The sequence below is a fragment of the Notolepis coatsorum genome, assembly GCF_963971535.1.
Source record: "Notolepis coatsorum genome assembly, chromosome: 19".
Taxonomy (NCBI): domain Eukaryota; kingdom Metazoa; phylum Chordata; class Actinopteri; order Aulopiformes; family Paralepididae; genus Notolepis; species Notolepis coatsorum.
Window position 1 is genome coordinate 6,476,136 of NC_140183.1, and position 25,236 is coordinate 6,501,371.

Consider the following 25,236-nt stretch of genomic DNA (forward strand, 5'->3'; position numbering starts at 1 on the left):
GCGTGGTAATAACACCGGCCTGCGGCAGCGCTGCTCCTGATCTTCCTCGCCCCTCCCCCCTGCGGCGTGTAACCGCATGTCGAGGCTATTAGCCCTGGGGCAAAGTGTCGAGTGGCCAGGTAGAAGCGGTCAGCCTCTTCTGCTAAAGCACGGGGATCAGCAGTCGCTGTATTGGCAAGTGCCGTCTGCACGTGTGGCGGCATGGATCTGAGAAACAGTTCGATAAACAGGAAATCAGGCCGTTCCGCACCTAGCAGGTTTAACATCATCTCCATGTGCTCCGAAGGCTTGCTGTCCCCCAAGCCCCGTATAGCCAGCAAGCGTCGGGCCCGCTCCGACTGTGACAACTCGAATATACTGAGTAGGTGCGTCTTAAACGCCTCATATTTATTCCGGGCAGGCGGAGCTGTTATGAAGCCTACCGTCCTCGCCGCTGTAGTGCTCCCGAGGCTCGAGACGACGTGGTAATATCGCGCGGCGTCGTCGTCAACTCCTCGTAGGGCGAACTGCGCCTCTGTTTGCGCGAACCACGCCGCCGCAGAATGCTCCCAAAACTCCGGCAATCGAATAATAACGGCATCGTTTGCCATGTTCGGTTCGGTCCCTGATACTTCAGCGAGACCAACGTCGGGGTCACCAGTGTAGTGCCGAGAGATGGGAGTCGGAGACGGTAGCTCGGTAGAGCGAACAGCATTTATTTAGTACACAAAAACAACATGCTACTCCTAAGTTGCGTGCACTCGACTGACCCGTGGTGGCAGTAAGTGCCACCTCCTATAATGTTCGGGCGGAACTCTTGTTCCTAACAATAGTTCCGTGGGTGAATTATGTACAATTAACAATCACTACAATACTCCCTTTTCCTGACTCCTTCTGTATCACAAACAGTACTGTATTTGCAAATCTGGTATGTCATAAATGTATAGATGTAGCAGTACTGACTATCTGTATGTCATGTGTGTCATATATGTCCTGATGAATTGAAAATGGGGGACCCTGATGTAAACGAGACGAAAGTCTTTCTCTGGTCTGCATCCCCTTAACAATTGTGTGTATTGAGCCGTACTGTATTGTACCCATTCTGCAATCTGTTAATAAAGTTTTCAATCAATCAATCAATATATGGTCGCAATACTCCAATTCAGCCATTGGGTGGGTGGCGCTGCTGAGCGGCCCTCACAGCGCATGCGCGGACCGGCTGGCAAAGGGGCGAAGTGTCACTTCCACGCTTCTCTCTCTTTGCAGTTTAGCTTTCATTTGCACATCTCCTGAACAGATTGTTGTCAAAATGGCTGCACTCATCAGAAGGATAATCATCAACACAACGAAAGCCCCCGCTGCCATTGGGCCATACAGGTGAGCTGTTGAAATGAAAAGCTAAATGTCAAATCTTAATATTATTTCAATCATGCGGTCTATTTTAGCCTATTTCTGGTCAAAGTACCGTCAGAGCCGTCCGCCCGAGTTTCAACTGGGTGCATTTCCCACTGTGTGGACACATTCGTATGTGTTTTATATTTTAGTTTTTGTTTGTTTTTGTTTTTATTTTTAATTGACATGTTCTTTGTGTTTTGGGGGTGTGCACCTTTTGGACCAATAGTGAGTGGAGGTGGCGGAGTGATTCACCAATCACCGCAAGATAAGAAAGTAGGGTTTATGAATTGGGGGCAAAGTACAGGATTTGAACTTTCACTCTAAATAATTTTAACTAGGGAAATAAGCCTTTATAGTTATTGCATTATTTTGGACACGTGTGGATCAGTGTATCCCACACTGGAGTCAGTGGGCTATTGCCTGATTGATTGATTGATTGAAAACTGTATTTAACAGATTGCAGAATGGGTACAATACACAGTACAGCTCAATACACACAATTGTTAAGGGGATGCAGACCAGAGAAAGACTTTCGTCTTGTTTACATCAGGGTCCCCCATTTTCAATTCATCATAACATATATGACACACACGACATACAGATAGACAGTACTGCTACATCTATACATTTATGACATACCAGATTTGCAAATACAGAACTGTTTGTGATACAAAAAAAGTCCAGAAAAGAGAGTATATACATTTGACGTAGAAACTGTACATTGGAGGAGGTTGGGGGGGGGGGTAACTGTACATTGGAGGCGGTTGGGGGGGTTGGGTAGGGGGGGGGGACTGTACATTGGAGGTGGTTGGGTGGGTGTGGTGGGGGGGGGGGTTGGGTAGGTAATTTACTGTACATTGGAGGGGGTTGGGTTAGGACATTTACAGGGGCCAGTTTCGAATTGCAGCCTCCCGTAGGTGTTCTTTGAGTGTGGTTTTGAAAGTGGGTAGTGATCCACATTCCTTTACAGCTGTGGGTAGGGCGTTCCACATTGATGTGGCGTAATTGCGAAACGTGTTTAGTCCCTTGTTTGAGCCGAATCTGGGTTTAACATGATTTGTGGAGCTCCCTCTGGTGTTGTGGTCATGGTATTCACTGACCTTTGGGAAGTATTTTGACATGTACATGGGTACCTTGGTCGTGTAGTGTATCTTGTAGACCAGGCCCATTGCAAGTTGCTGTACTCTGTCGTCTACTCTAAGCCATCCTAGGTTGTCAAAGTGGGCAGGGGTGAGGTGGGTTCTAGGAGTAAGGTCAAGCAGTACTAGTCTGACCAGTTTGTTTTGAGATGTTTGTAATTTAGTTTTTAGCGCCTTTGAGGTGCTTTGGTACCATGAGGTGCAACCATAGTCGTAGTACCCTTGAATGAGTGCTCCTGCTAGAGTCTTCAGGGTATTCTTGTTTACCAGAGAGGAGATCCGGTTATTACATTGGATGCCATTTTGTCACAGGAAAGATTTGCCTCTAGGATGGAACCCAGGTATGTAATTTCATCTTTCCTTGTGACAATATTGTCACCCACTGTAACTGAGAAGCCGTCGGTCTTGCTGAGTTTGTTATTTGAACCGAAGAGAATGGACTCTGTTTTGCCCAGGTGTAATGATAGTTTGTTATCAGCGAGCCATATGCAGATTTTGCCTAGTTCCGAGCTGAGGGTTTTTTCAACCTGTAACTTGTTCATGTCAGAGACCAGCAGGGCTGAGTCGTCCGCAAACAGGAACAAGTTGCAGTCACAAGCTGACGACATGTCATTTGCATAAATTAGGAACAGTAGCGGTCCTAGTATGCTTCCTTGTGGAACACCACAGCTCACTGGGAGGGGGGGGATAGGGTACCGTTTACCTCCACCATCTGTTCCCTCCCCTCAAGGTAGGATTGCATCCAGCTCACTGTCACTGATAGACTATCAAAACCAATTGCTTTTAGCTTGTCAATCAGAATGGAGTGATTGACAGTGTCGAAGGCCTTTTGTAGGTCCAGCATGACCATGCCGCAGTATTTGCCCGCGTCCACCTCTTGTTTGATGTGGTCATTTAAATAGAGAAGGCATGTGTCAGTGGAGTGGGATGTTCTGAAGCCTATTATAGAGAAATAAAATAGGGCAAATAAATGGTGCATCTATATAGAAGCTTTTATCCAAAGCACTTAACTATTTGTTCCTCACATTCACTCACACGGATACGACGGAGGCAATCCCGCTCATCGGGGGGAGCAATTAAGTGTCTTGCTCAAGGACACTTCGACATGCTGCCCCTGCCGGGAGGAGCGGGAATCGAACAAGGAACCTCCGGATTATACAGAAAACGACTGCTGTACCTCCCGAGCCACTGTCGCAAATAATCACCACCTAACCACCTCTCTCTTCCAGCCAAGCGGTGGTGGTGGACGGGACCATGTACGTCTCCGGACAGCTGGGGATGGACCCGACCAGCGGTCAGCTGGTGGAAGGGGGGGTGCAGGCCCAGACCAAGCAGGTGACACCTTTGAGAAGCCCCAGGGAGCGCTGCCAGCAGCTGGTTTAGTTTAGTGTACTCAGTTTATTTGATCAGGGACAGTGCATATCAATCAACAGTTATACATTTATAAATGAATACAAATAAAAAAAATGTAAATATGACAACATTAGCAGGGTTGCTAGTTTTCAGTTGTAGTCCCTGGGCTAGATGTTTAAGCCAGAAAAGAAACAGAAAATAGAAGGACATTAAAGCTCAAATAAAAACAGTTTAAAACATTTTCTGTACATTCACTCACTAGGCATTCGTGCATCTATAAAAAAAAAAAGTGTACAGGGACAAATCAAAGCCCACACATGTATACGCACCGTATAGGCAGGCACACATATGGCAGGCACACATATACATAATCATAAATCACATTAACCACATAATCACAATCAGGACAGTCCGGCTAGTGGGCAAGCATACAGGGGCTGGGCAGCTGGACTAACGGCAGCAGAACTCCAGAACTATACTAGGAATGTCTGATCACTGAGTGTGTCTGACTCTTTAACACTTTCAGTGCCAGCCATAACGTTGATTAACACTTTGACTGCCCAGCAGGGGGCGCACATTTAGTGCTTGAATGCCTACCGTCAATGTTAACGTTAATATCGCCTAATCTATGTTTTAAATTATGGCTATGTGTCTAATCTGCCCGTCGCATTATCAATGACCCATTTCCAATCAACATTGTCGAAGTGGATTGTTTTTTTATCGGTTCATTTCCGTTTTATAGCATTTTGAAAAGCCCTCATTTTCAAGAAGAAGAAAAAAGAATCCCTGCTAAACGCTGATGTACTGTAATATTCTAGAACGTTGTCATTGTTCGGCCTATTTATGAATCGTTTTCAAATAAACCAGGGCTCTACAGTGCGACCATATTGCTCGCATATGCCCCTAAAAATATGTGTGTGCGAACCTGAAAAATCAATTACTCACACGGCGTGCGAGTGCAGATTACAGCCTCATTCGTTCTTTTTTTTCTCCGCTGCGAGAATAGTTAAAAAACTACAAGTCCCACAGTTCACAGCCGCATAAACGTTCCAATCACAGTAGAGTTTCCTGTGGTCACGCGACTGGAAACTGAAAGTAACGATCAGCGTCACTGTCTGAGTCAGACAATACAGCCATGTCGAAGCCCATTCATTTTTATTTTGCGCGAAAGATACCGGAGAATGAGAAGTCAGGCGAGGCAGCTCATGTTACAGATGTGATCGTTAACCAAGATACTGACGCTAGCCAGTTGTTGGCCAAGCTAGCGAGGCTACACCCACTACTACCCCCACTGTAGCACCCAATGTAGCCACTGTAGCTAGCGAAGCTACACCCACTGGAGCCGGAGGGAAGACATACAAATTTAACGTGAATTGGCTAAACATTTTCCCATGGCTAGAGTTCGAAAACAATGTCATGTTTTGTAAATATTGCAAAGTAGGATCGATGCATTGCGATGCATTGTTACACCCCTACAACTGGCCCACTGTGTGTGTGTACAGCTAACTTGGCTATCGTTATCAACCGCAGAGGTGGGCAATAGGGTCCAGCTGCAGCGCCGGACGGCCAGAGTGCAAGCGGTGTGGCAATAGGGTCCAGCTGCAGCGCCGGACGGCCAGAGTGCAAGCGGTGTGACATCGTAATTGGCAGAATCGACTGTCAATCAATGGTCTACCTGACACGCAAACTCATAAACAATGTTTCTGTACTGGAGGTGTACAGTATTTCAATAGGCAACCCTGAAAGGATTATTTTTCTAGAAGAGCAACACTAGCTCCCCCCTCTACTGATGGCCCTGGTTGTAAAGCCAGTGTCTCCTTTTTGTTCAATGTCACTGCCTTTCTTATTAGGCCTAGTTGTTGGCTACAACTTTGCCACAGTAGGCATTAATCACTTAATTAATAGTTCAAATGTCTGTGTCCCATTCCCGTTTGCACACGCAGATGATACACGCACACAGTGGGCCAGTGACTTTGGTGGTATGTGCTATTGCACAGATGTGTGTCCCGTTCCCGTTTGCACATGCACGCACAGTACAAATATACATTTATTTTTGAAAACAAAAATAAACTCTGTTACTTGAAATATTTTCACTGTGCTCCTAAATATTTTTGGGTGCTTCTAAATTTCTTTGTGTGCTCCTAAAAAAAGGTTAGCGTAGAGCCCTGTAAACGCTAGATTATCGATAGTATATGTGTACGTATGCACGCTGGTGCCGCAAGCTGTAAATCGATTCTCTTATTTCCTGATCACTCGCACAGTCAAAACAGCCATATCACATATAGGGGGAAAGCTTATATCTCCGTGAAAAAAGGTCTGATTATCCTAATACTGGTAAAATAGATTCCTTACCTGAGATCAGATGGTATCCAAATGGATTATTCCAATTCCTGATCGACCATTCCAAAAATGTATCCTTTTATTGATCCCACACGTATACTGTAAAACAGCGTATGTGCTGAGGGTCCAACATGAAGCTGATCGGCCCCGGTTACATGCGTGAGAAGTAAAATGTGGAGTCCGGGTTTTTTTCCCCCATGCATTTTCATTGAGTCCAATCCAAGAGGGTGAATTACCATCTGGGAGACGATAGGGGGCGCTTTTTTCACATCTGAGCGCCTGGGGTGGCTGATTTACCAACGGTAGACTCGGTTGATGAAATATGAATTCAGATCACTAATAAAATGAAAAAAAAACGAGAAACGAATATTCTCGTTATGGGCATTCAACCCGCGGGGGGTAAACCCGAGAAAACTCGGGTTGGGCATCCAAAGTGTTAATGTCCTTGAGTGCCATCACCCACTTCAATGATGGCCTAAAAAACGCATAATCTATGTTTTAAATTATGGCTATGTGTCTAATCTGCTTGTCGCTTATCAATGACTTGTTTGCAGTCAACATTGTCGAAACGGATTGTTTTTTAATCGGTTCATATCCTTTTTATAGTATTTAGAAAAGCTATTGTTTTCTCGAACATTTCCGGAAAATAGAAAGATTCCGTCATAAACGGCATTTATTGGAATATTCTCGAATACACTAGACACGTTGTCATTTGTCTGCCTATTTATGAATCGTTTTCAAATAAACGCTAGATTATTGATAGTATATGTGTACTTATGCACGCTATAGAAGCGAGCTGAGAAATCGATTCTCTTATTTCCTCAACAGCACACACACACACATATACACATACAGGACACGCTGTTATCTCAGTGAAGACAGCTCTGATTATCCTAAAACTGGTAACATAGACTCCTTACCTTAGATCAGATGTTCTCCAAAAAGATTATTCCAATTCCTGATCGCCATTCCAAATATCGATCACGTTTATTGATTGATTATTGGCTGCTGTAAATATATATTCCAGGCTGCTTTCCATCTCGCGATCACTTCCCTCGTCATCAGATCCCTCGCCAGCATAGTGGAGCCAGTAGGCTCCCCCCACACAGATCCACCAGTCTAATCGAATGGCCTGCAGTTACACAGGGATAGACGATAGGGGGCGGTATTTTCCCATCGGAGCTCCTAGAGGGGCTGCTGTACCAACGGGAGACTCGGTTGATGAAATATGAATTCAGATCGCTAATAAAAAAATCAAACGACAATTTGCGTCGGTGGCACTCAACGGGGGGCATGAAATGACGACATAACACGTCTGTGGCACTCAAAGTGTTAACCACCTAACCTGCAACATACATACAACATACAACATATGACGTATATCATGCCAGTTAGGGCACCTGTGTATACCGTTTACTTTACTTGCTCATAGTATATATATTCAGATTCTCTAAGTTTTATTGCCCATATTTATTATAACGTATAATATAACTGACCGGGCCTATAACTGTACAGACCCTCACCATCTATTTACTTATAATCATATCCTTATAATCAGAGTTCATTATATTGTTTACACTGCCTATTTTACTTTTCTACTGTACTATACTTTTATTGTCTGTATTTATGTCTTTCTACTATTACCCTGCCCATACCTGTACCTCCTGCTATGACATCCGGATTTCCCCAAGGAGATCAATAAAGGAATATCTTATCTTATCATATAATCAAAACTCCTCTCCTCTGTCCTTACAGGCTCTTGTGAATATGGGTGAAATCCTCAAAACTTCCGGGTGTGGTTACGAGAATGGTAAGAAGAACTCATTGTTCAAAACATAATGGATATGTATTGGTTTACTTAAATGAAATGTTTAAGTCTACTTGTCACAAAGAGCGCTATATAAATCCAATCCATCATCATCATCATCATCATCATCTCATTGTACATGTTGTCATTATCCTCCCCAGTCGTCAAAACCACGGTGCTCTTGGCCGACATGAATGACTTCACTGCTGTGAATGATGTCTATAAACAATGTAAGTATGACGCCTTCATCTCATTGCTAATCGACTGTGTATAGTGTACCAGTATACTGTACCAGTGTAGTGTACAATAGGCCTGTTTCATGCGTCTCTGTTACACTTCACACTTTGTCCACCAGGTGGCAGCACAGTCAAAAGGATGTGGTTAGTTCTTGTACATGTGTCACTGCAGTTGTTCGAGCCCGCCCCTTCCTGTTTCAAAGACTACCCATGCTTTACCATATGGATGACGAGCACAGATAGTTCATGACTTCTCCGTCTCCTTGACACTTGCACAGTTCTCAGTTAGCCTCTAGTCATCGTGAGTTACAGCCTGTGTTTTCTTTACCAGGATACAGTGGCTCTCAGTGACTTTCACTATTTTACCAGACAACAATAATATATTTGAATACAAAAGACTCTCAACATGATGGTTGGTGAAGTACGAAAACATTCAACTTTAAGCCATTGCCTAAATTTACCAGTATTTATTTTAGCTGACGATGGCTAATGTTGATCAACAAGTAGCTCCAACCAACCCTGTATCAAAGTCAAAGTCAGCTTTATTGTCACCTCTCGTAATGTGCAGGACATAGAGACATGCGTTTCCCCCTTCCTACGGTGTATATAAAAAACAAGATCTAATATAAACATAAAGTAACATATAGTACACTATAAACATAAAATAACATATGGACAGTATACAGGACCAAAAACAATGTAGACAGTAGCTAAAAAAAGTTAATGTATTAGTGAATGCAAATATAGAGGTAAACGAGAACTTGGTGCAAAACCTTTAGCAGCAGTGGAACATAGTAAGTATGAATAATAAATAATTGCAGTAAAATACAATAATGGCAGTGAGAGGATGGATATGGCAGTAAACGAATATGATGTACACTAAATAAATAAAACTAAATAATGGCAATAAGTAAAGTGGCAGTGAGTTTGTAAAGTGGTAGGGGGGGGGGGAAGCTGGGTGTGTGTCAGTGGGGGGGGGGTTCTTAGTCCAGGTTCTGTGGTGGCAGGGTGAGAGTGGGGGGAGAGCTGGGAGAGAGTTGAGCTTCCTGACAGCCTGGTGTATGAAGCCGTCTCTCAGTCCGCTGGTCCTGCAGCTCGGAGGCTCCTCATTCTCCCGGAGGGCAGGAGAGTGAAAAGGCGTTGTGAGGGGTGGTGTCACCCGCGATGCTTAGTGCTTTGCGGGCCAGGCGTGTATTGTAGATGTCCTGGAGGGAGGGGAGGGGGGCACCAACGATCCCCTCTGCTGTTCTGACCAAGCGCTGCAGCCGGTCGGAACTGGAAGTATTCAGAGTGATAGGCGGCTATTCGAGTTGCCTGTTCCCGGCGCAGTAGAGACCGGCTCCTATCAGGACCCCTGGTGACGTACTAACTCTATGGAGGGTGACCCCGTACCTGGGTCACTGATGCTGACTGAGCCGGCAGCCACAAGGTGTTCTGAGGTTCTCCAGGCCAGGGGACTGTTCTCTGAGGTTCTCCAGGGGACTGTTCTCTGAGGTTCTCCAGGGGACTGTTCTCTGAGGTTCTCCAGGGGACTGTTCTCTGAGGTTCTCCAGGCCAGGGGACTGTTCTCTGAGGTTCTCCAGGCCAGGGGACTGTTGTCTGAGGTTCTCCAGGGGACTGTTCTCTGAGGTTCTCCAGGGGACTGTTCTCTGAGGTTCTCCAGGCCAGGGGACTGTTCTCTGAGGTTCTCCAGGCCAGGGGACTGTTCTCTGAGGTTCTCCAGGCCAGGGGACTGTTCTCTGAGGTTCTCCAGGCCAGGGGACTGTTCTCTGAGGTTCTCCAGGGGACTGTTCTCTGAGGTTCTCCAGGGGACTGTTCTCTGAGGTTCTCCAGGCCAGTGGACTGTTCTCCAGGTTCTCCCGGCCAGTGGTTCTCAAAGGGGTCCTTGGGGGGGGTCCCAGGGGAAATACTGGCTCAGGAGATAGAGCAGTCATCTGGTAATCCCGAGGTTCCTGGTTCGATTTCCGCTCCTCCTGGGTAGCGTGTCGGATGGCTTAGGGTAGACGACAGAGTTAAACATCTAGCCCAGGGACTACAACTGAAAACTAGCAACCCTGCTGATGTTGGTATATTTATTTTAATTTGTATTTATTTATAAATGTATAAACTGTTGATTGATATGCACTGTCCCTGATCAAATAAACTGAGTAAACTAAACTAGAGTACAGCAACTTGCAATGGGCCTGGTCTACAAGATACACTACACCACTAAGGTACCCATGTACCTGTCGAAATACTTCCCAAAGGTCAGTGAAGTCCACCAGAGAGAGTTCCACTAATCACGTTCAACCCAGATTCGGCTCAAACAAGGGACTAAACACGTTTTGCAACTATGCCACAATAATGTGGAATGCCCTACCCACAGCCGTATAGGAATGTGAATCCCTACCCTCCTTTTTTTCTCTTTTTTTAAATGTCTTTATGATGTCCTCTCTTTCTTACATACTACTGTATATTTGTATGTCTCTAAATGTTTTGAGGAATTGAAAATGGAGGACCCTTATATAAACAAGTCGAAAGTCCTTTTCTGGTCTTCATCCTCTTAGCAGTTGTTGTATTGAGCCGTACCGTATTGTACCCATTCTGCAGTCTTAATAAAGTTTTCAATCAATCAAACCTCTTAACTGCTCCCGATGAGCAGGTCGGCACCTTGCATGGTCGCCGCCGCCAGCGGTGTGTGAATGTGTGAGTGAACGGGTAAAATGTGAAGAACAAATTGTAAAGCGCTTTGGATAAAGGCAAAGGCACTATATAAATGTACCATATACCAAATAGTTTGATTTCACAAATATTTTAATGAATGAATGATCTTTATTGTGAAATTTCAAAAAGCTTCTCGCAATAAAAATAAGCAATAAAAACAGACCGTTGTGAGAAGCAAGCATCAGGGAAACGGCAGCAGCTATAAAAACAATTCACTAAATAAGAGCAGTACAAATAAATAAAAGGGTCATAAGCCCAGGGTGCTCGTAAGCTGGGGCTCTGTGTCGACGCAAGCTAGCATGTGTACACAAACAGACATATTTACACAGTAAACGCATAGCAAGGTGTGACATGATAATAAAAAGAAGTGCAAATATGCAACAACATATACTCATCACCACAGGTAGTCTTGTGTGGGTTGAGATGGTGTGTGTGTGTGTGTAGACACCGTCCCTGACATGTATCTGTGTGTGTTATAGGTGTGCATAGGTTTCACTCTCTCAGCCCATGTACATTATAGAGGAATTTATATATACATTATATATGGAATTCTGGACTAAATCATATACTGTATAAAAGCAAATATATTATATTTCAGATTGTTCCTCGACATGAAAAGGTTAGAGAACCACAGCTCTGTGCAGAGAGGCCTGGTCCTGAGGGGATTGTTTACATCAGGGTTCCCACAGACATGGCTAAATGAAATTCAAGGACTTTCAATTACTTTTCCAAGCACTTTTTTTCATTTTAAAAGGGCATTTAAAATTCACTTTTAAATGCTGTTTTTATAGAAAGAGAATCTGATCAAATATGTATGGCTTAAAGCCAATTTCCTACAATTAGTTACACTTTAAATTAAAAAGAAATTAAAATTCTTGATTCAGAACAATTGTATCATGGATGAACAAAACTTTCAATGCGAATGGTTGATTTGAATTTCAAGGACTTTTTAAGCACCTTGTAAAAAAAAATTGGCTGTCTTCAAGGAATTCCAGACCTCGACTTTTTTGTCAAATCAAGCACTTTAAGCACTTCAAGGACCTTGTGCGAACCCTGTTACATTGCTGTGCGCATCCATACAAAACCCTATAACTCTTCAATAAAATTCTCCTGATAAGTCATTACTGAATACATGACAGGATGATGTTATAATCCTGCCATTCTTGTAGTTCCATTACGTTTATTTAGCTCAACGGATAAATACTCGATCCCTCCCCAAGAGTGTCAGTACTTGCACCCCATCACACGTGAGCTCGAACCTGGGTTCATGTAGATGGTACTTGTTGGTGACAGGTATAGACAACATGGGTTGTTATGGTTACGCCATTCACAAAGGGGTCACGTGTTGTAGTAGTAGTAGTAGTAAAAGTCAGCTGTTCACCGGCGGGTTTCAGGTATGGAAATGGTGAGGGGGTGAACGGGGAAGTCATATTTTGCTGAGCGCACGCTACACAATAGTAAATCAAGCCGTGATTCACTTTATAATGATGCTACTATATGAACTGTTTTAACCGCAATAAAGTAACCAAACGCAGTATCCTGGAGCAGTGATTTCATGACAAGCGGCGCGTCTGGCAGGTATAATTATTTACCCGATATCACGTCTCTCGGTGACTACGTAAATGTTTTGGACAGTCGCCATACAGTATTAAAGAGACATAAGCGGTTAAACAGGCCATGTAGCGCTGTGGGCAGGGCAGGGCATGTGGTGAGATCATGGCAGTGAAGTCACTCCCACGGCAAATAGACAGATGGCTCGCGTGTGTCTGTGTGTGTGTGCGTGTACTCTATGATGTACAGTATGTATAGGGCAGTGGTTCTCAAGGAGGGGTTCGGGGTCCTTGAGGAGGTCTCAGGGGGTTCACTGTTTAATTCACTAGACGTTAAAACCAATGAGATTAAGAAACAGTCTGCCTGCTAACATTAGGTCTAACAGTCTGTCTGCTAACATTAGGTCTAACAGTCTGTCTGCTAACATTAGGTCTAACAGTCACTAACAGTCTGCCTGCTAACATTAGGTCTAACAGTCTCTAACAGTCTGTCTGCTAACATTAGGTCTAACAGTCTGCCTGCTAACATTAGGTCTAACAGTCTCTAACAGTCTGCCTGCTAACATTAGGTCTAACAGTCTGCCTGCTAACATTAGGTCTAACAGTCTCTAACAGTCTGCCTGCTAACATTAGGTCTAACAGTCTGCCTGCTAACATTAGGTCTAACAGTCTCTAACAGTCTGCCTGCTAACATTAGGTCTAACAGTCTGCCTGCTAACATTAGGTCTAACAGTCTGCCTGCTAACATTAGGTCTAACAGTCTGCCTGCTAACATTAGGTCTAACAGTCTCTAACAGTCTGCCTGCTAACATTAGGTCTAACAGTCTGCCTGCTAACATTAGGTCTAACAGTCTGTCTGCTAACATTAGGTCTAACAGTCTGCCTGCTAACATTAGGTCTAACAGTCTGCCTGCTAACATTAGGTCTAACAGTCTGCCTGCTAACATTAGGTCTAACAGTCTGCCTGCTAACATTAGGTCTAACAGTCTCTAACAGTCTGCCTGCTAACATTAGGTCTAACAGTCTGCCTGCTAACATTAGGTCTAACAGTCTGCCTGCTAACATTAGGTCTAACAGTCTCTAACAGTCTGCCTGCTAACATTAGGTCTAACAGTCACTTGCCACTTTTAAATCGCTGCTTAAAACACATCTATTCAGCCTGGCCAGTACTTTAATGTGATTTTAATGTATATATATGTTTTAAATAGTTTGATATGGTTTTGAGTGCAGACTACAGTACTTTGAATTGTGAATGTAAATTGTTCAGCACTTGCTGTGGTTTGAAATGTGAAATCTAAATAAAACTGACTTGACTTGGCTGCTAGCTTGACTGGAGGAGAGAACAGATGGAGAGAACAGATGGAGAGGACAGATGGAGAGAACAGCACACAGTCACTGGGATGTAACATACATATATACACATAGATGTAACACATCTATATCTGTACATATCCCTTACTGTACACTAGGGCTGTCTTAAACTTGTGCTGCATGATGACAATACATTTTAATCTGATCTAATCTGGATCATATCTAACAACAAGGATCTTCCCAGATGGGGGTCCCCGAGACAGATGGGGGGTCTCCGAGACAGATGGGAGGGGGGGGGGTCCCCGAGACAGATGGGAGGGGGGGGGGGCCCCGAGACAGATGGGAGGGGGGGGGGGCCCCGAGACAGATGGGAGGGGGGGGGTCCCCGAGACAGATGGGGGTCCCCGAGACAGATGGGGGTCCCTGAGACAGACGGGGGTCCCTGAGACAGATGGAGGTCAGATGGGGGTTCCTGAGACAGATGGGGGTCCCAGAGACAGATGGGGGTCCCAGAGACAGATGGGGGTCCCTGAGACAGACGGGGGTCCCTGAGACAGATGGAGGTCAGATGGGGGTTCCTGAGACAGATGGGGGTCCCAGAGACAGATGGGGGTCCCAGAGACAGATGGGGGTCCCTGAGACAGATGGGGGTCCCTGAGACAGACGGGGGTCCCTGAGACAGATGGAGGTCAGATGGGGGTTCCTGAGACAGATGGGGGTCCCAGAGACAGATGGGGGTCCCAAGACAGATGGGGGTCCCCGAGACAGATGGGGGTCACTGAGACAGATGGGGGTCCCGAGACAGATGGGGGTCCCAAGACAGATGGGGGTCCCCGAGACAGATGGGGGTCCCGGAGACAGATGGGGGTCACAGAGACAGATGGGGGTCACAGAGACAGATGGGGGTCCCGGAGACAGATGGGGGTCCCGGAGACAGATGGGGGTCCCCAAGACAGATGGGGGTCCCAGAGACAGATGGGGGTCCCAGAGACAGATGGGGGTCCCAGAGACAGATGGGGGTCCCCGAGACAGATGGGGGGGGGGTCCCCAAGACAGATGGGGGTCCCAGAGACAGATGGGGGTCCCGGAGACAGATGGGGGTCCCAGAGACAGATGGGGGTCCCAGAGACAGATGGGGGTCCCAGAGACAGATGGGGGTCCCGGAGACAGATGGGGGTCCCGGAGACAGATGGGGGTCCCAGAGACAGATGGGGGTCCCGGAGACAGATGGGGGTCCCGGAGACAGATGGGAGGGGGGGTCCCGGAGACAGATGGGGGTCTCGGAGACAGATGGGGGTCCCTGAGACAGATGGGGGTCCCAGAGACAGATGGGGGTCCCGGAGACAGATGGGGGTCCCAGAGACAGATGGGGGTCCCAGAGACAGATGGGGGTCCCGGAGACAGATGGGGGTCCCGGAGACAGATGGGGGTCCCCGAGACAGATGGGGGGGGGTCCCCAAGACAGATGGGGGTCCCCGAGACAGATGGGGGGGGGTCCCCAAGACAGATGGGGTCCCGAGACAGATGGGGGTCCCGGAGACAGATGGGGGTCCCGGAGACAGATGGGGGTCCCAGAGACAGATGGGGGTCCCCGAGACAGATGGGGGGGTCCCCAAGACAGATGGGGGTCCCAGAGACAGATGGGGGTCCCCGAGACAGATGGGGGGGGGGGTCCCCAAGACAGATGGGGTCCCGAGACAGATGGGGGTCCCTGAGACAGACGGATAAGGCTTACCAAGCCTTATCAATTTGGGGCCTTCGACATGAATAAGATTGAGAACCGCTAGTATAGGGAGCATGTCTCTGTCTGCCTGTTTACTGTGTGTGTGTGTGTCTCTCTCTCTCTGCCTTCCTACAGTCTTCTGCACCAACTTCCCAGCCAGGGCTGCCTACCAGGTCGCTGCCCTCCCCAGGGTGAGCAGCTGAGGATGACCTTTGACCTTTATCCGTTTGATATCGACAGCGATTTTGGCCTACAAGTAGAACACGCCCTGTCACGGTGCAGTTTAGACCTCTCTTAATTTCTTAAACGACAACAACGTTTCGATACACAGCGGATCTTCGCCGGGTCTCAGCCTTTGAGCTTGACCCGCCGAAGATCCATCATGGACACGCAACATCATCACGTCATCATCTTCTAAGGAATAAAAGATGTATGAAGTTGTGAACTAATATTGCTGGTTCTACTTCTTCTGCGTCTTCTTCTGCGTCTCAGCACACACCGTTGCTTCTGTAGTGATAAAGAGTTGACCCATCACTGAACCAGCTATTATTCTCTCTCTCCCTCCTTCCCTCCCTCTCTCCCTCCTTCCCTCCCTCTCTCCTCCTTCCCTCTCCCCCTTCCTCCTTCTTTCCATCCCTCTCTCCCCCTCTTCCTTCCTCCCCTCTCCCTCCTTCCCTCCCTCTTCCTCCTTCCCTCCCCCTTCCTCCTTCTTTCCATCCCTCTCTCTTCCTTCCCTCTCCCCCTCTTCCTTCCTCCCCTCTCTCCCTTTTTCCCTCTCTTCCCCCCCTCTTCCTCCTTCCTTCGCTCTCTCCCTCCTTCGCTCCCTCTTTTCCTTCCTCCTTCCCTCCCTCTCTCTCTCTCTAGGGTGGCCTGGTGGAGATAGAGGCGGTGGCTGTATTGGGCCCCCTGACCAACGCCTCCTGATTAAAGACACCACGAGCTCCGTACATCAGCCTCACAGATCACAGCAATCAACATCAATTCAACGGAAACCAAATGATCACATTTCCTGTTTGGAAAGTTTTCCAGCAACACATGATGGAGCGTCCCACTGAAAGCGTCTTTGGAACAGTTCGTGTCACTTTCACCTGTAGCGTGGTGTCGTTTCTCTCCCCCGCTGGACTTTCACCTCATTAATATTGATGAGTCGATCGGAAACGCGTCTCTAAACGGCGGCGCTCTCTTCCCCCGTCGGCTCACATTTCAACACGCGATGCCGGCGGGAGGACGTGAGCGACGAGGTGTGAGTTGCCCCACTCTGTAGTAACCACTGCCCACCGGACCATCTCTGCCCTAATCCATAATTAATAGTAATAAATGGATAATTTTTTTTCCCCTATTCACTTGAATGATTATCGATAGATAATAATATAGTAATAAATGGGTAAATGTCGTATTGCTGTCATTTGTTGGAACACGTGTAAAACTATTCATGCACAAAAGCTGTCAGATAGTTGCTCAGTTATATCAGTTTTTGACTGTTAGGTTTATTTAATAATAATAATAATAATAATTCATTTAATTTATATAGCGCTTCTCAATAACCCGAAGTCGCTGACAGTAGTCGGGAGCAGGGGTACAAACAAAGAGACGAAAGCAAAGAAACAAAACAAAACAACAAAGAAACAAAAACAAAGGAACATGAGACCATGGGGGGAACGGGGGAGACAGCCTGATGGCACAAAAAAAAGACTAGAGACATATCGATCAGGTTGGAGGGGAGGGGGGGGTTTAGGGGTGGGGGGGGTTGAAGGCAAGGGAGAACAGGTGGGTTTTGAGGCGAGCTTTGAAGGTATTTGGTAACTTTACTCTCGGGGGTCACAAAATTATGATTATGAATATGAACAATTCAATTAAGTACCAAGGAACGGACGAGGGACTGCTGTATATGATGAATGCATGTAATACCACTCATGACAAATATCCATGGTTGGTCTTTTTTGGAAACATAATTCACTATAAGGGTCACACACTATAAATGATACATTCATCAGCACAGACGACACCATTCATATCACTGTTAAAGTCCAGGGTGTTAAGGACAATCACACAGTGATTTCTGTGTGTGGTGTCAGTTGTGAATGAATGAATGAAAACTTTATTTAACAGAGTGCAGAATGGGTACAATACAGTACGGCTCAATACACACAATTGTTAAGGGGATGCAGACCAGAGAAAGACGTTTGTCTTGTTTACATCAGGGTCCCCCATTTTCAATTCATAGTGACATTTATGACATACACAACATACATGACATTTATGGCATAGGGACATACATGACATACAGGTATTTAGTACTGTTACATTTGTGACATACGATATGCAAATATACAGTACTGTTACCCATAGATCCTGACAGAGTATATACATATGATGGTGATGGGACTGTACATTAGGAGGGGGTGGGTGGGTGGGAGAGAAATATACATACGTGGGGAGAGAATATATACATACAGTGAGGAGACTGTACATTAGGAGGGGGTGGAAGAGAATATATACATGCGGTGGGGAGGAGACTGTCTATTAGGAGGGGGTGGGGGGGTTTGGACATTTACGGTGGCCAGTTTCGAATTGCAGCCTCCCGTAGGTGCTCTTTAAGAGTGGTTTTGAATGTGGGTAGGGATTCACATTCCTTTACAGCTTTGGGTAGGGCGTTCCACATTGATGTGGCATAATTGCGAAACGTGTTTAGTCCCTTGTTTGAGCCGAATCTGGGTTTAACATGATTTGTTGAGCTTCCTCTGGTGTTGTGGTCGTGGTATTCACTGACCTTTGGGAAGTATTTTGACATGTACATGGGTACCTTAGTCGTATAGTGTATCTTGTAGACCAGGCCCATTGCAAGTTGCTGTACTCTGTCGTCTACTCTAAGCCATCCTAGCTTGTCAAAGTGGGCAGGGGTGAGGTGGGTTCTAGGGGTAAGGTCAAGTAGAAGTCTGACCAATTTGTTTTGTGATGTTTGTAATCTTGTTTTTAGCGCCTTTGAGGTGCTTTGGTACCATGAGGTGCAAGCATAGTCGTAGTACCCTTGAATGAGTGCTCCTGCCAGAGTCTTCAGGGTATTCTTGTTTACCAGAGAGGAGATCCGGTACAAGAATCTAGTTCGTTGGTTGACTTTTTTTATTACCTTGGATGCCATTTTGACACAGGAAAGATTTGCCTCTAGGATGGAACCTAGGTATGTAATTTCATCTTTCCTTGTGACAATATTGTCACCCACTGTAACTGAGAAGCCGTCAGTCTTGCTGAGTTTGTTATTTGACCCGAAGAGAATGGACTCTGTTTTACCCCGGTGTAATGATAGTTTGTTATCAGCGAGCCAGGTGCAGATTGTGCCGAGTTCAGAGCTGAGGGTTTTTTCAACCTGTAACTTGTTCTTGTCAGAGACCAGCAGGGCTGAGTCGTCCGCGAACAAGAACAAATTGCAGTCACAAGCTGACGACATGTCATTTGCATAAATTAGGAACAGTAGCGGTCCTAGTATGCTTCCTTGTGGAACACCACAGCTCACTGTGAGGGGGGGGGGGGGGGGGGGTAGAGTACCGTTTACCTCCATCTGTTCTCTCCCCTCCAGGTAGGATTGCATCCAGCTCACTATCAAAACCAATTGCTTTTAGCTTGTCAATCAGAATGGAGTGATTGACAGTGTCGAAGGCCTTTTGTAGGTCCAGCATGACCATGCCGCAGTATTTGCCCGCGTCCACCTCTTGTTTGATGTGGTCGTTCAAATAGAGAAGGCATGCGTCAGTGGAGTGGGATGTTCTGAAGCCTGATTGGAATTCGTAGATTATATTTTTTTCCGCCAGGTACTTTTTGACCTGTTCGTAGACTATTTTCTCCATGACTTTCGAGATGGACTATTGCATGTGCATGACTATTCATGCACAAAAGCTGTCAGATAGTTGCTCAGTTATATCAGTTTTTGACCGTTAGGTTTATTTGGTAACTTTACTCTCGGGGCACAAAATTATGATTATGAATATGAACAATTCAATTAAGTACCAAGGAACGAACGAGGGAATGCTGTGTATATGATGAATGCATGTAATACCACTAATGACAAATATCCATGGTTGGTCTTTTTTGGAAACATAATTCACTATAAGGGTCACACACTATAAATGATATTCATCAGCACAGACGACACCATTCACATCACTGTTAAAGTCCAGGGTGTTAAGGACAATCACACAGTGATTTCTGTGTGTGGTGTCAGTTGTATGACTTCCAACTTCCATGTAGCAATCTGTGCTCTTCCTCATACTGGATATCTGTAGCTCCGTCTGGTTAGCCACAACACTAATGTCAAGTAATGCACATAGCTGCTTCATTATGAATTGAAAATGCGGGACCCTGATGTAAACAAGACCAAAGTCTTTCTCTGGTCTGCATCCCCTTAACAATTGTGTGTATTGAGCCGTACTGCAATCTGTTAAATAAAGTTTTCAATCAATCAATCAATGCTCTTTCGTCACCATGTGCCAAACAATGGTTGCTAGGTTACAGCCAGCCATGCTGGAAAAGAACCACACAACATTCTGTGCCTCTATCGAAGACCCAGCGGGGAAAGTAGCGCTCGATGCCAACCGCTGAAGTGCCCTTGAGCAAGGCACTTAACCCACGAGCTGCTCGGTGGCAAGCGGTGTCAGACTGGTTGTACCGGCTGGCAGTGCCCAGGTGTGTGAATGTACCTGTAGTGTGAAGCAGGGGGCGTGGCTGGAGAGAAAGAGAACCCACCCTGGGTAAACAATGCTTCAAATGAAAAAGACTTGCCAAAATGGCAGAGCTAGAAATGGAGCGACAAGTGGCTCAGGAGGTAGAGCGGTCGTCTGGTAATCCGGAGGTTCCCGGTTCGATTCCCACTCCTCCCGGGCAGCGTGTCGAAGTGTCCCTTGAGCACACGTCCAGCCGCTGGTTGAGGTTTTGGGGTGAAGCGATCATTGGTTGCTCCAATAAAGACATGTAACCCTTTCACTGCCACACTACAGAAGGTTAACCCTTTACTATCAAATCAAATCTATTTGTAAGGCCCGACAACACACGTTAATGTCCCCATGGGCCGGACACGTCTTCTTTAAACAAGTCCAGAAGAAACATCACAATAAATCAAGAACAAAACAAAACACCATAAAGTCCAACATTTAAAATAAATAAATGCAACACTCCCAGACATACCCCACGGCGCGAAGGTAAGGAAAAACTCACTAAAACCTAGCAATAGGAAGAAATGCACCACAGGCAATGTGGAGAGAAACCTTAGAAGGGCCGTTCAAGGGGGGTGATCTCCCTTCTTAGATGTTGTGATAGTAGTGTTGCAATAAAACAGGCAAACAGTTGGTAAAGCATGCACTCATAATGTGTAATGAAACACCATCTGGTTACCGTCGGTAGTGTGGCAGTGAAAGGGTTAACCGGCTGTTGTGTGGCAGTGAAAGGGTTAACCGTCTGTGTTTTCGAAATGAAGGACAACCAGAGCGTGTATTAGTAAGTAAAGCTTTATTCTGTACACTACAAGGTTAGCGGCATCGTCGACAAAGCTTACGAGAGAATATATATTACAGAAGAATGGCCGCTTCCAAGGCCTTGCATAGATAAAAAGAGATATCAGACAAACACAAAACATTTGATCCCAAAGCCTTTGTCTTCCTGTGCCTCACAAGAGAATTTAAGAGAATATTTTCAAGAAACTTTACAGGTCCTGTTAAAAAAAAACGGCGTGTAGAACCATCGGGCCAAGTACCCCCCCCCCCCCCCCCCCCTACTGAGAGATCCGTTTTTCAACGTGTGCTGCTGTTGTTGTGTGTATTCAATGCATCTACGGTAAATTCATGCATACGGCGTCGTCGGATGTGTCCGGTCTCCGCGGTCAGGAACGCTCCCGGGAGCAGGAAATATACAGTATGTGGTGGATGTTGTCTCTGCTAACGGCGTCGCACGGCTTCACGGAGCAGCAAGACGACGGCACGTCAATAAATAACCTTGCATTCCGCACCCGTCATACATCCATATATACTCACCATCTACATTTGGTTACATGTCCTCTCTGCCTCACACATTGAGATGACATTTCTTCCTTTAAAAATACAAAACCAGACTTTCATTCACGATCCTTTCACTGATGGAAGTCAATTTGAAAACGTGGAGAGAGAAAAAAAGACTGACGAACAAAATAAACATTACAGTAGCCTCTCTAATGGTCATTATTTCACTGTACACTCTTTAGTCTACGTCTAAAGCCCTTAGTACTGTCATACCTTATTTGGTTAAATAAAACCTCACTGAATTCAACATTAGGATTTTTTTAAATTCCACGTGTATAAAAAGAAGAAAACCTCAGGGTTATGGCAGAGTTTACAGTGCAGGCTCGAATGTGAATGTTGAGATGTCCCCCATGTGAGCAGGCGCTGCGGATCTAGAGACATCAGTTTGCCTCCCTGGTCGGGCGCTTACTACTACAGGCCCGAGTTTGTTTCGTTCACAGTAACGCGTTTGGCTTGTATTCCTCATAGAAGCATCTAATTGAAAGTTAAGAATCAGGATTTATTATAATATTATTACATTTTTTAAATATATATATATATATTTTTTAAATCCTGAACGTTCCTTTTTTTTTTTTGATCCACTTTTTCTCCCATTTTTCCATATTTTCTCCCATCCCAATTTCGTATCATCCAATTCAACCCTCCCCTGTCACGAACGCTGTTTCTTGCCTCCCACAAGCCGGCTGCAATGTGGACTAAGTCATACATAGCACAAGTCCCCTCCGGTACTTGAGGTAACAGCAGTCGCATCTTTTCACCTGCGCAGCTCGATCTCTCAGTGTCGAGGAGTAACGCGTGGGAGGCTCACGCTGCCCCCGACACTTCCTGATTCTACTGCGCAGGCGCACCAACCGACTTGTAGGAGTCGCTTGTTCACAACGTTCGATCCCCACCCTTCAGTTTTCCCTCCCCGTAATACGGCCAATGTGTATTACTGCGGACGACCAGCCAAACTGAAAAACAATGTGGAGAGCTGGATTCGAACACGCAAATCCTAGCGTCTCCACACTGGTGGCGAGTGCCTTGCCCACTACACCACCTAGCCGCCCCTCCTGAACGTTCCTTTTAAAGTAACAATGGATTTTCCTGTTTGCAACCAAAGCTGTTCCACTCATCGCTTGCTGGACAATTGAGCTATCTCAAACCCCGCCCTCTTTTTCTTGATCCTCCAATCGCAATGTGTCCAATCGCAACGCGCTGCGATTGGAAGATCAAGAGAAAGAGGGCGGGGTTTGAGATAGCTCAATTGATGTTAAAAAGTGACAATGCTGTCTCTGAACTGGGAGTTCACAGTTTTCTCTTTTCCGAGTTAAGTAGTGCATCATTCTTTCATCTCAGTCTCACTGGTCGAATGAGCCTTTTCTTCGCGGCACACAGAGGTTATGTGTGTCTGCTTCCAGAGGCACTGCTGGCTCCTCAGTAACTATATCACATTACGTTATATTTACACATGTTGTTGGATGAAACGTGAAAACTCCTGAATTAACAAGGTATTAAGGCACCACAGTGTGTGTGTGTGTGTGTGTTTGTGTGTGTGTGTGTGTGTGTGTGTGTGTGTGTGTGTGTGTGTGTGTGTGTGTGTGTGTGTGTGTGTGTGTGTGTGGAATCAGGAAGTGATGTTAACCTAGCAGTTTGTAAAGAGTGAGTAAACTGATAGGAAATGGGTTTTGTTTTTGTTTCCCAGTTGCCTTTGACACGTCGTATCTTTGGGTTTGTGCGTCGTTTCGATGGATCTTCACAGCGGAGGAGGGGAAAAAAGTCCCCAAATCCCTCAAAATCCATGTCCTTTTTTCACTGACCTCTGAAATGAAAAAAAGGGGGAACAAATGTTATAGAAGATTGTTCCGGGATCTTCTTTTAGTAACACAATGACACTATGATTCAATTATCAAATCTAGTTGATCCTTGATCAGTATTTGATTAGGTTTTTTTCAGGGAATATTGAATAACTGACGTTATATAATACAACTCTGAACATACATCTGATTAGCACTACACTCAGTAGTACTAACTTGTATATTTTGTACCCAGTTTAATCACCTGTACATTGTATATTGCTGTTGCACTTTACTGTTACATTTGCACTCTGGTTGGGGGCTAAACCTATTTTTCTGTATATACATTTTAATCTAATCTAATCTAATGGGGCTAAATATTTGTCACAAAAATGCTTTTTTTTTTTTTTTTTTTTTGGTCTTTTTCCCCCTCCATTTTCCTCCGATTTTCTCCCATCCCAATGTTAGTCGTATGCCAATTCCCAGTCCCTTCCTGGTCGCTGCGCTTTACCCCCCACAGTCAGATCATTTGGGAGAGTGGAGGCTACCACGTGCTTCCTCCGACACACGTCCAGCCAATCACCGCTTCTTTTCACCTGGCAGCGCGGATTCTCATTGAGAGGGCGTAGCGTGTGGGAGGACCACACTATCCCCCTCACGTCCAATCCGCGCTTAGCAGGCGCCCCGACCGAACTGTAGGAGTCGCTGTTTACAACGACCCGGACCCACCCCGCCAGCTTCTCCCACCCTCTGATACAGCCAATTGTATCAGTGCAGACGGCCAGCCAAGCTGGTGACAACCCCGGAGCTGTGAGCTGGATTCGAACAGGCGAATCAAGCTCACAGCTCCGGGGCTGGTGACGAACGCAATCTCCGCTCGACCACCTAACCGCCCTACAAAAATGCTTTTCTAATGTAAATAAAGTTAGTCAGGTTTTGGGTGTGCGTTGGCTAACGTTAGCTTCCGATTGGTCTGAACAGCGGCCTTTCCCTTTTTTTCAGCGTGTCTCTACTACATGTCACTACTACAGTATGTGTCACTACCACATGTCACTACCACATGTCATTACTACAGTACATGTCACTACCACGTGTCACTACTAATGCAGCCTAATATAGATAAAGTAACTATCCTGAAAGTAACTATCCTGAATGCAGCCTTTGATTGATTGATTGATTGATTGAAAACTTTATTAACAGATTGCAGAATGGGTACAATACAGTACAGCTCAATACACACAATTGTTAAGGGGATGCAGACCAGAGAAAGACTTTCGTCTTGTTTACATCAGGGTCCCCCATTTTCAATTCATCAGGACATATATGACATACATGACATACAGATAGTCAGTACTGCTACATCTATACATTTATGACATACCAGATTTGCAAATACAGTACTGTTTGTGATACAGAAGGAGTCAGGAAAAGGGAGTATATACATTTGACGTAGAAACTGTACATTGGAGGAGGTTGGGTGGGGGGGGTTGGGTACACTGGGATATTGACAACCATACTGGGTAATCTACATTACTACATTGGGGGGGGGGGGGCACACTGTATAAACAAGCAAAACTGTACATTGAGGGGGGGGGGACGACGACACTGTACAAACAAACAAAATTGTACATTGGACTATTGACAAAACCATACTAGGTAAATGACTGTACATTGGCAAAACTGTACATTGAGGGGGGGGGGGGAGACACTGTACAAACAAACAAAATTGTACATTGGACTATTGACAAAACCATACTAGGTAAATGACTGTACATTGGAGGGGGTTGGGTTAGGATATTTACAGGGGCCAGTGTTGAATTGCAGTCTCCCGTAGGTGTCCCTTGAGAGAGGTTTTGAAAATGGGTAGTGATCCACATTCCTTTA

At 45.6% G+C, this 25,236-nt stretch overlaps 2 protein-coding genes across 3 annotated transcripts in view; one reads left to right on the top strand and one right to left on the bottom strand.

Moving 5' to 3' along the window:
- The first annotated feature begins 1,206 nt into the window (after positions 1-1,206).
- Positions 1,207-17,109, top strand: LOC311246349 (2-iminobutanoate/2-iminopropanoate deaminase-like). Of its 2 annotated transcripts, XM_084336504.1 has the most exons (6): positions 1,207-1,356; positions 3,743-3,848; positions 7,962-8,016; positions 8,175-8,243; positions 15,672-15,727; positions 16,401-16,596. In XM_084336504.1, the coding sequence occupies exons 1-6, from the start codon at positions 1,289-1,291 to the stop codon at positions 16,458-16,460; spliced, it is 414 nt and encodes a 137-aa protein (XP_084192630.1). In that variant the 5' UTR covers positions 1,207-1,288; the 3' UTR covers positions 16,461-16,596. The 2 variants fall into 2 exon arrangements, with proteins under 2 accessions (XP_084192630.1, XP_084192629.1); XM_084336503.1 differs by lacking the exon at positions 15,672-15,727 and having other exon boundaries at positions 16,401-17,109.
- A 3,908-nt stretch (positions 17,110-21,017) lies between these two features.
- The window catches only part of LOC311246347 (uncharacterized protein), a 50,598-nt gene continuing 46,379 nt past the window's right edge, over positions 21,018-25,236 (bottom strand). Inside the window, exon 4 of the mRNA XM_084336501.1 lies at positions 21,018-23,378. The gene's annotated coding sequence lies outside the window, so the exon portion shown is untranslated. The remainder of the gene's footprint in view (positions 23,379-25,236) is intronic.